At 32.9% G+C, this 12,076-nt stretch overlaps 1 protein-coding gene across 3 annotated transcripts in view; it reads right to left on the reverse strand.

The window, feature by feature from the left end:
• LOC141555291 (uncharacterized) overlaps positions 1 to 12,076 on the reverse strand; it is a 232,087-nt gene that overhangs the window by 126,828 nt on the left and 93,183 nt on the right. For all 3 annotated transcript variants that reach the window (XM_074288042.1, XM_074288051.1, XM_074288061.1), the window contains one exon: positions 8,064 to 8,178. In XM_074288042.1, the coding sequence (XP_074144143.1) occupies positions 8,064 to 8,178 (115 nt within the window). The remainder of the gene's footprint in view (positions 1 to 8,063; positions 8,179 to 12,076) is intronic.

The raw sequence follows: 12,076 nt of genomic DNA on the forward strand, positions 1-12,076 counted from the left end.
ATGTTACGTGAAATCCAAAGAGGGGAAGAACATTATTACTGGGATAGGATGAAGGAAGATCTCACAGAGAAGATGCTATTTGAACTATTCTTCAAAGGATGGATAGAAAATAGTGTGAAAAATACACAAAAAATGTGAAAGTATATGCAGAGGCACTGAAGATTTCTGAGTATAGAATTGATAGGACTATATTTGTACTTGAGGAATATTCTATAAAGAAAAGATGACAATAGCACAAAGAAGCAGCTCTGCAATGGTACAGAGGGGTAGTAATCATCCTAAGATGATCATAGTAAGATTAAAAAAAGAGAGAATGCATTTGAAAGAAAATGGGAGCGATAGAGCCAATAGAACATGTTAACTGAACATAAGAAATAATGGGAAGGAAAAATCAAGTATGCAACACAAAGGTTTTGAATGTGAGAACCTGGTTGAATTGTAAAAGGTCCGTCAGCTTCACTGGACTATAAGACTCACAGAATGCTTGGTATGTCTACATACAACAGATACACATGTTCCTCATGCTGAGTGTGAAAATGTCCAGCTTCTGACATTTCCAGTGGAAAAAGATCAGAAGAAAAGCTCTCAAAGTAATCTGGTTTATGAATAGAAAAAAAAAAAAAAAAAAAACAGAATTTTGAAGGGAAATGCTATTCCTTTACCTCCTTCTGTGAAAAAGCATGCAAATATCAATGTTGTTTAATTGCAAATATGCTAATTTCTATACATCATTTGATTTCAATTCAGAAATCATAAGCCTGACAAAGGATGTGTTTAACATAATATCATAATCCAGATGTAAAGTCAACCATCCAATTTAACAGATATTTTTAAATATCTGAATCACCCAGGCAACTGACAATGTTTCTTTGCACTGGGAAGTAGTAAATTCCCCCTCCTAAAGATTTGTAAATAAAATCTAGGTACTCAGTTGTTTGGCATATTATAGAAGGTCCTCTCATTTAAATATAGGAAGGATGAAATGTTTTCCAAGGTCTTTTCCAACATTAAGGTTTTTTTTAATAGGAGTTGGGAGGTAGAAAGGGTCAGAAACAAGAAAGCAGCAAACTGTCCTTCTGTACTTTCTGCCGAGTGCTCTCCTGTAAATGTTGATATAGGTAAATTAGATGGGAAAAAAAAAGAGATCACTATGTCAGTTAATCAGTGAAAGTAGAAACTAATAGGACTTAAAGAACTATTTTCCCCAATTGCTGAATACAATTGTTTTTAAGATAAAAGGAAAATTGAAGAATCTTTTCTCTTTTTAGTTCTATTCACCAGTATATCAAGATGTGAATTACATGAATAATTAATCTAGGAAAAGCAGTGAAAAAATTATAGTGAAAGCTGACTAGCAACCAACACAGCAGCCACCAGATTAGCATAGAATAAAATGACAGAACCATGAAGGAAATAGTAGAAAAGTAGGAGTAGTAGCAATTTTCTTTTATTAGTCCTACCTACAGACTATACTTTTACCTCTTATTATTTGGTTCACTGTCATTATTAAGGGCAGGATTAAAAAGTAGCAGTGCTGTGTCTCAGGAGAATACCTTTAGAAAAGGAGCATTCATTCAAACTGTAATAGAACTGTCTTTATAGTGTCTGTCTTAGAATCTCAGATTCAAATCTTTTTTTGATGAAAGAAAAGATTCAGATCAAGAAATGTGTTCAGTTGGTAGGAATGGACATAAATAAAATCAAGGATTTTTTCTCCCTGGACTCCCTCCATACCTAATTATGAAAGCAGTGAACAAAAATAGTTTTAATTAAAAAAAACTTTTAAAGTTAATATAGAAATATGTAAAACATAATAATCTTAAGGATCTATTTAATATTTCTTTCATAGACATGACATCATGTAAAACAAAAAAAAATAGACAAGTTAAAAAAACAAATCAATTGACAAGCATTTGTTAAACAATTACTATGTTCTAGGCACCATGTTAAATGCTGGAAATACAAAGAAAGGCAAAAACATAAAATACTTCCTTCCCTCAAGGAGTTTATAGATTAATGAGAAAGAAAGCTTTATAGGATTAGAAAGAATTAAATATCATTTTCTTTCACTGTTCTACTGCAATAGACTATTAAGTTATGTCAAGTTGATCTCTGTAAGATATGAGATAAAGTATTACATACCTATTAGTGGTAAGACACACTAAATTAAATATAATATTATCAGATCAAATCTTTGCTATAATCAGAAGTGGCATTCAGCGGCCTACAACAAAAGGTCTACAAAGGATGGAAATGGTTTTCCAAGTTAAATGTATATAAATTTGGGACCATCTAATGAATTTTCCTTTACATACAGTTCAAAATGTCATGCTAAAAAACGATGGACACCTATAATCACTATCATGATGAAAAGGCAAGATCTTTTAAGTGCCAGGGAAAATATCCAGCAGCAGAAATTAAGAAAAGCCACTATTTCATGTTATACTTTGATGTGGATAAATCATATGTTTTGCTATTCAATCAATAGGCTTTATTAATCTGTCATCTCTCAAAAGCATCAAGATATGATAAAGGATGTTCTTAAATACATTTCACTTGTTTACCACTTGTAATTCCATTAGATGTTGGTTCTGCTCATTCTTAAGGTCCTGAGGTGACCCAGTGTGATTTGAGAGATCATCCTGGTATCAGAACTACTGCCCAACCGTCTATTGCTTGCATAAAGCCATTGAATTGGCCTTAACTCCTATGGGGGTTAAAAAATGTACAAAGCTGGATCCTGCTCAATGTGCCATCATTTTTAGGGGAGTAGAAAAGGAAAAGGCTGATTCTTTACTTCTATTCTCACAGAGAAAAATCTGCCCTTAGGTCTTCTATTGGAGCTCTTGCTAGCTTGCATCCACCTGTTCAAAGCATTGATTGATTTCAGGCCTATTTGTGGGAGCCTCTTTTGGATTTCTAATGGCAGCTCCCTTACTGGAATCCGTGCTGCCTTCCTACTCTGATTCTTCTCCATACCTTTAAAAACTTCTTACCTAGGCTTTTATAGGGTTTCCCTTAGTATGACCCTTTCACAATCTCTTTCAGCTTCTGTCAAGCTTTGGGGATGCTCTGGTTTGGATAAGAGAGCAAATTTAATTCTCTTCTCTTCCATTCTCTTTATCATCAGTCTTTCTGAGGTCCTTTTCACATACTTGGTTGGGCTTATGTAAGAAAATCAGGTTCTTCCCAATCTTTCATTTCACTATCATACATAGAAGTCCAATAGTGTCCATTTGGAAATAAGTTATCTCTCTTCCAATGTAAAATTCCAAGTTTTGTAAAGAACACATCAAAGCTCACATATCCTAGTTAGAAAGAAAAGTTCTCCTGTTTATAGGTGACCCAAGTAAGACCCAGAGAAATGAATTCTCTCCCAAGATCACACCGGAGGTAAAGAATAAAACCCTGGGAAAGCTAGCATCTCACAGGATCCAGCCACCCCCGCCCCACCCCACCTGGAGTGACTCAGTGCATTCTTAGAGCCTCAGAGCGCATAAGACTCTCATAGAGGAAATCAAAAAGGCTCTCACAAGAGAGAAAGAAGAGAAATTAGAAAAGGAAAGGGAAACTTGGAAAGAGAGTCTGGAGAAGTCATCCAGAGTGGATAAAGAGATCAAATCATTGAGAAATAAAATTAGTGAGTTGGAAAAAGAAAACAGCTCTCTAAAAAATAAAATGAATGAAATGGAAAAAAAATTCCATAGAAGAAAAAAAAATCACTTAAAAACTCAATTGGACAATTACAAAAAGATATAAAAAAAGTGACAGAAGAAAATACATCATTGAAAATTAGACTCGAACAAGAAGAAATGAATGACTCAAGGAGAAACCAAGAAGTAGTTAAGCCAAAACCAAAAAACAAAACAATTGAAAAGAATGTCAAGTATCTTATTGGAAAGACAACAGACCTGAAAAACAGACCCAGGAGAGACAATTTGAGAATAATTGGACTCCCTGAAAGATGTGAGGAAAAAAAGAACCTGGAAACTATTTTCCAGGAAATTATCAAAGAGAACCGCCCAGACATTTTGGAAACAGAGGGTAAAATAGACATTGAAAAAATTCATTGATCACCTACTGAAAGGGACATCAAAAATGCCAAGAAATATAATGGCCAAGTTCAAGGATCATCAGACGAAGGAAAAAATATTGGAAGCTGCTACAAAAAAAGCAATTCAGATATGGAGGAGCCACAATAAGGATAACCCAGGATCTGTCAGCAGAAGAAGGAAGGGCCTGGAATATGATATTCCAAAAGGCTAAGGAACTTGGTATGCAGTCAAGAATAACTTACCCAGCAAAAATGAGCATCCTTTTCCAGGGAAGAAGATGGACATTTAATGAAATAAATGAATTCCATCTACTCTCAATGAAAAAAACAGATCTACACAAAATGTTTGATTTTCAAAAACAGAACTCAAGAGATTTCTAAAAAGGTAAAAAGAAATCTTGAGAACTATATTTCTGCCATAAAGACATGTAAAGAACACATGTATAATATGTCCTAGAAACCAGAGGTGGAAAGGAAATTATATCATAAATAAGGGTAAAGTGGTGGTACTACATCTCATGAAGAGGCAAAGGTAACCTATTATATCTAAGAGAAAGAAAAGAGGGGGAAGAACTGTTTCAATTGACATATTCTATTTATGGTGAAACTTCTTCCATTTCATTGAAAAGTGGGTGGGAAGGAGTAAGCTAAGGAGAAGGGAATACAGAAATTATGAGGAAAAGGGGTAAAATAGGGGGAGAAACTTTAAGGTGGGGGAGGGATACTAAAAAGGGAGGGCTGTGAAAAGCAAGTGGTGCTCACAAGTTTAATACTAGGCAGGGGGGTAAGAGGGAAGGAAAGGAGAAAAGCATAAGCAGGGGTTAACAGGATGGCAAGCAATATAGAATTAGTTATTCTAACCATAAATGTGAATGCGATAAACTCCCCCATAAAGAGGAAGCAGTTAGCAGACTGGATTAAAAGCCAGAATCTTACTATATGTTGTTTACAGGAAACACATCTGAAACAGGGTGATACATTGAGAATAAAAGTAAAAGGGTGGAGCAGAATCTACTATGCTTCAGGTGAAGCCAAAAAAGCAGGGGTAGCCATCTTCATGTCAGATCAAGCAAAAACAAAAATTGATCAAATTAAAAGAGATAAGGAAGGGCATTATATCCTGCTAAAGGGTAGCATAGATAATGAAGCAGTATCAACATTAAACATATAAGAACCAAGTGGTGCAGCATCTAAATTCTTAAAAGAGAAATTAAGAGAGCTGCAAAAAGAAATAGACAGCAAAACTATAATAGTGGGAGATCTCAACCTTGCACTCTCAGAATTAGATAAATCAAACCACAAAATAAATAAGAAAGAAGTCAAAGAGGTAAATAGAATACTAGAAAAGTTTGATATGATAGATCTTTGGCGAAAGCTAAATAGAGACAGAAAGGAGTACACTTTCTTCTCAGTAGTTCATGGAACCTATACAAAATTTGACCATATACTAGGACATAAAATCCTCAAAATCAAATGCAGTAAGGCAGAAATAGTAAATGTATCCTTTTCAGACCACGATGCAATAAAAATTACATTCAATAAAAAGCTAGGAGAAAATAGACCAAAAAAATAATTGGAAACTAAATAATCTCATACTAAAGAATGATTGGGTGAAACAGCAAATCATAGACATAATTAATAACTTCACCCAAGAAAATGACAATAATGAGACATCATACCAAAATGTGTGGGACACAGCCAAAGCAGTAATAAGGGGAAGTTTTATATCTCTAGAAGCCTACTTGCATAAAATAAAGAGAAGGTCAACGATTTGGACTTACAACTAAAAATGCTAGAAAAGGAACAAATTAAAAACCTCCAGACAAACATGAAACTTGAAATTCTAAAAATAAAAGGTGATATTAATAAAATTGAAAGTAAAGGGGCAGGTAAGTGGCACAAATGGATAGAGCACCAGCCTTGAATTCAGGAGGACCAGAGTTCAAATCTGGTCTCAGACACTTAACACTTCCTAGTTGTGTGACTCTGAGCAAATCACTTAACCCCAGCCTCAGGAAAGTAAAAAAAAAAAAAACTGTTGAATTAATTAATAAAACTAAGAGTTAGTTCCATGAAAAAATCAACAAAATAGATAAACCCATAGTAAATCTGATTTTAAAAAAGGAAAGAGGAAAATCAAATTGATAGTCTTAAAAATGAAAAGGGAGAACTCACCACTAATGAAGAGGAAATTAGTACAATAGTTAGGAGCTATTTTGTCCAACTTTGTGCCAATAAATTCTATAACTTAAATGAAATGGAAGAATACCTTCAAAAATATAGCTTGCCCAGATTAACAGAGGAAGAAGTAAATAGTCTAAATAGTCCCATCTCAGAAAAAGAAATAGAACAAGCTATTAACTAACTCCCTAAGAAAAAATCCCCAGGACAAGATGCATTTACATGTGAATTCTACCAAACATTTAAAGAACAATTAACTCCAATGCTATATAAATTATTTGAAAAAATAGGGATTGAAGGAGTCCTTTTATGACACAGACATAGTACTGATACCTAAACCAGGTAGGCCAAAAACAGAGAAAGAAAATTATAGACCAATCTCCCTAATGAATATTGATGCTAAAATCTTAAATGAAATATTAGCAAAGAGACTACAGAAAATCATCCCCAGGACACTATGATCAAGTGGGATTTATACCAGGAATGCACGGCTGGTTCAATATTAGGAAAACTATTAGCATAATCGACCATATCAATAATCAAATTAACAAAAACCATATGATCATCTCAATAGATGCAGAAAAAGCATTTTATAAAATCCAATATCCATTCCTACTAAAAACACTTAAGAGTATAGGAATAAATGGACTATTCCTTAAAATAGTCAGGAGCATATATTTAAAACCATCAGTAAACATCATATGTAACAGTGATAAACACTAAAAAACAAAGAAACACTAAAGAAGGGAAAGGGACCTGTATGTGCCAAAATGTTTGTGGCAGCCCTTTTTGTAGTGGCTAGAAACTGGAAAATGAATGGATGCCAATCAACTAGAGAATGGTTGGGTAAATTATGGTATATGAATGTTATGAAATATTATTATTCTGTAAGAAATGACCAGCAGGATGAATACGGAGAGGGTTAGAGAGACTTACATCATCTGATGCTAAGTGAAATGAGCAGAACTGGGAGATCATTATATACTTCAACAACAATACTATATGAGGATATACTCTGATGCAAGTGGATATCTTCAACATAGGGAAGAGCTAATCCAATTCCAATTGATTAATGATGGACAGAATCAGCTACACCCAGAAAAGGAACACTGGGAAATGAATGTAAATTGTTAGCATTTTTTTTGTTTTTCTCCCCAGGTTATTTTTACCTTCCAAATCCAATTCTTCCTTTGCATCAACATCAACAACAACAAAATTCGGTTCTGCACATATATATTGTACCTAGCATATACTATATTTAATATGTATGGGAATGCCTGTCATCTAGGGGAGGGGGTGGAGGGAAGGAGGGTAAAAATTCGGAACAGAAGGAGTACAAGGGATAATGTTGTAAAAAATTACCTATACATATGTACTGTCAAAAAATGTTATAATTATAAAATTAATTAAAAAATAAAATAAAATAAATATTAAAATAACTTCAACTTCTAAAAAAAAAACAATAAGAGAGATACATAATATTAATCATATAACAAAGATCTGTGATTTTGCCAGTGTAGGAATTTCTGGTACAGCATGTCTATAACTTTGCCTATAGTCACAGGCCTAATAAGTGTCAGAAGTAAGATTGGAATCCAGTTTTCCTTACTCCAAATCTCAGGACTAAATATAACTACCACTCTGCCTCCTTTTTCTTCTCTTAAACACACACACACACACACACACACACACACACACACACACACACACACACACACACTACTCATTGAAAACTAAGTCTTTGAGCCAGTTAATGTTTGTTATTTTTTAGATTATATTTCATGTTAATTAATACTACAGAAGGAAATAACCATTCAATAAAACTTACTTGATAGTTTCTTTGCAGTTTACTTTGAAGTCCCTGGCACATTTTAATCATCTGCTTCAGTTCAGACCGTGCAACTGGAACTTCACAAGTAGAGCTATTCCAATCAAGAAAAGATCTGTTTTATAAAATGTAAAGGAATATTACATTAATAGTGTGTCGTTCCCACTTAAGGGATTTGTTAATACACACAAAACAACATTTTTATTTCCAAGTGAGCCATTTAATTAGATGAGACAAACATTTTATTAAGTGCCCTGAGTCATGTGAACTACCATCTTAGATTTTAAAGGACCACAGAATTTGACAACTGGAAGGGACGTTATGATCATCTCTGCCAATTCCTTGTTTTAATGGCATCTAGGGAAGTTATGAGACTTACTTGTACATAGTCACAAAGCTGAATCATAGGAGAAAAAGTGTCATTAAAACCCAGTCACAAAACTGAACCATAGTAGAAAAAGTGTCATTAAAACCCAGGCTCTTTCTTCTAGTCTTGCTCTTTATACTACAACAGACCAAACTTATAGTTATTTCCTTATTACTATATAGGATTGGATTTCTAATTTCACTGACATAAAAAAACTCTAGGATGAGGAATCTCTCTTTACTTATAGAAGCTGGAGGCAACTTCTCCATAGTTACAGTATTTGAGAACTGCCTTGGTTCCTAAAAGTAAGATTTGCCTAGCTTTTTTGGCTCTAAGGCTGTCTACTCACTATAGATATATCACCTCTATTTTATCCCTTTATTTCTTTATTTAATCATCTATTCTTTCACTTATTTCCTATTTATCCCTTTGTTATTAACATGTGTGAGTTAGATCAAATTCATTAATAAATTCATGCTTAAATAATATTGTATAATTTAACAAGAGTTAAGGTTATTTTATTTTAGGTAGAAAGTGAGAAAAAACAATCCATTATGTAATAGAAATTGCTACTTCTAATTGAGTTTTCTTTTGCAAGTGTTATTAATAAATTATCTCGATGGGGATTACAGGTCAGGACTGGAAATTTCACTGGTATAGGGATCTCCCAAAGTAACTATTCTACAATTCATCATATTACAGGGTTGCCTGGGGAACTGAAAAGTTAAGTGACTTGACTAGAGTCACATACACATGCACTTGAATCTGGGTTTTCCTGCTCCCAAATCCTCTATCTACTCTGCTATTATGTCTCTCATGCAATTGTAAATCAGTAAAAAAAAAAAAACATTAAATGCCTATTATGTGTCAGGCACTATGTATGAGGCATTGGTCAGAGGAGATGTCATTAGTGAAGTAGTTCCACAGCAAAGATCTAGTCATCAAAGGAACAAGTGACCAACCAATAAGAGAGCAGCTTTTTTCTCATCAGACATATCATGTACCCTGACAAAAAACCTGGTGCTGAGGTACTAGTGGAAGCTCCACTTCTGGTAAAAAGATATATAGGCAGCAGAAATATTATCTCACTGACATAAATCTAAATAATTGGTAAAATGTTAATTTCTTATGAGTAAGTCAAGCCAACATAATGAAAGTGAAAATATTTCTTAAATTAACTTAATTATTCAATATCATATTGACTGAACTACAGAAGAATGATTTTACGTAGCTTGAAAAAAACAATAAAATTCAACTGGAAGAAGGATTATATTATTGGACAATTAAAATAAGAAAACATAACTATTCAAGATTGCCATTTCTTGATTCACAATTTATATCAACAATGAAAAGAAGCATTCCCCTGTAAAAAAAAAAAACTGTGCAAACACAAATTTAAAATATGTGTAAATGCATGTCTTTTTAATTTTGATATATGAAGATAATGAAATATTATTGTTCTATAAAAAATGATGACTAAGCAAGTGACCAACCAATAAGAGAACAAATGTTAGAAAAGTTGTAAGGAAACAAGTACATTAATGCATTGTTGGTGGAGGTATGATTCTATCATTCTAGAAAGCAATTTGGAACTAGGTCCAGAAAGTTATCAAACTGCAAACCCTTAGACCCAACTGTACCATTACTAGGCCTATACTTCAAAGAGATAAAAGTTAATGAGTGAGTGTGTATGTGTTTATGGCTGCTCTTTTTGTAATAGCAAAAAATTGAAAACTAAGAGGATAGCCCCATATTAGTCAATGGCTAGATAAAGTATGGTATATTAACACAATGAGTATTAGTATGTCATAAAAAATGAAGTAGACAGTGTCAGAAGAAACCAAAAGATCTCTATAAATTGATGCTGAGGGAAAAGTTAACAGAATTACAACTTACACAATTACATTATAAAGAAAAACTTTGAAAGACTTTAGAACTCAATGCAATAACAAACCAGTATTCTAGAAGTCCCAGATAAAGCACACAACACACTTCCTACCAAAAAGGTCATAAATTTAAAATGTAAAATGAGAAAAATTTTAGATGAAGCCAACATGGAAATTTGTTGTGCTGACTTGTTCATATTTGTTATGAGGGCTTTTCTTTTTCTTTTTCATTTCTTTTTTTGTTCAATTAAGGGGAGGAGAGAAGGAAAGTAGATCAATGGTTGTAAAAATAAAAATGCTTTTATTTTATGAAAGATATAGCATTTTAATTATCATTGCTATTATTATTATTATTAGTTAATGCTCTTGGAATTTGGTACACTTCTACCAAACTTTTGACTTCCAACCTGAATATTTTGCTTTAGCCTGCTTACTTTATTCCCTTATAACTCACATCTCTAATGCAAAGGTAAAATTCTTTAAGATCTTTTCCAGATTTACGATTCTAGTCAATATCAGAGCTAAAAAATTGCTGAGTAAATACGGAAGTCACCAAAATAATTTACATATGCTAGAACAATGAAGTAGAAAACAAAAGCAACATTATATTATTGGACAATTAAAATAAGAAAACATAACTATTCAAGATTGCCATTTCTTGATTCACAATTTATATCAACAATGAAAAGAAGCATTCCCCTGTAAAAAAAAAAAACTGTGCAAACACAAATTTAAAATATGTGTAAATGCATGTCTTTTTAATTTTGATATATGAAGATAATGAAATATTATTGTTCTATAAAAAATGATGACTAAGCAGATTTTAGAAAGGCTTTTGTGTACATTGCACACCATAACAGCAAGACTGTTCTATGATCAATTATGAAAGATCTTGTTCTTCTCAGTGTTTTCAGTGATTAAAAAAAACAATCCCAATAGATTTTGGACAGAACCATCTGCATCCAGAAAAAAAACTAAAGAGACTGAATATTATTAATCAACACATGCTATGTTCACCTTTTTCTGTTTTTTTTTAAATTTCTCCCATGTTTTCTCTTTTGTCTGATTTTTCTCTCTCAACATGATTCATAAAGCAATGTATATTAAAAATACATAAATTTATTAGGAAAAAATTATGATCTTATGGTACTTTTTGGTAGTGTTCTGACATTCATTTCAACCTTATTTTTATGCTTATATGATTGTCATCTCATCCTGTCTCATTTACTAGACTAAAACCTCAATGAGGACAGAGATTGCATATTCCTTTTGTAGTTACCACATGGAAGATAGACACCAATGTAATTGGGTTGTTAAATATTTAATGAATGGAATTAATTACATTGAGCTTCCTCCAACTTCACTTTCTCCTATTATTAGTTTCTACCTTTATCTTCCTTCCTTCTTCTTTTCTAATTTCTTTTTTTTCTTAAAAAATGAAGAGTTTTATTTATAGGTTAAATAAATCAAATAAGTTCATCACCCAGATAAAGGATATTAATAACAACTCTATTCCAAAGGTCTGATAGGATCAGTTACTTACAGTCATGCCCTGCTTAGCACTCCTATTTTTGTCTAAGTTTTCCTGTTAATCTGAATATGGAATAAGCTGTCCATGATACACATCATAACTGAGCAATCACTATGGAGGTAGTGGGTAATAACTTATCATAAATGTCCTACTGGCCTCTAAAATTTATACTCAAATGGAGATATCTGTAAAAGTACTCACTCCAATGGTGTAATTCATAGCCTCCTCT

The sequence above is a fragment of the Sminthopsis crassicaudata genome, chromosome 1, assembly GCF_048593235.1.
Source record: "Sminthopsis crassicaudata isolate SCR6 chromosome 1, ASM4859323v1, whole genome shotgun sequence".
Classification (NCBI taxonomy): domain Eukaryota; kingdom Metazoa; phylum Chordata; class Mammalia; order Dasyuromorphia; family Dasyuridae; genus Sminthopsis; species Sminthopsis crassicaudata.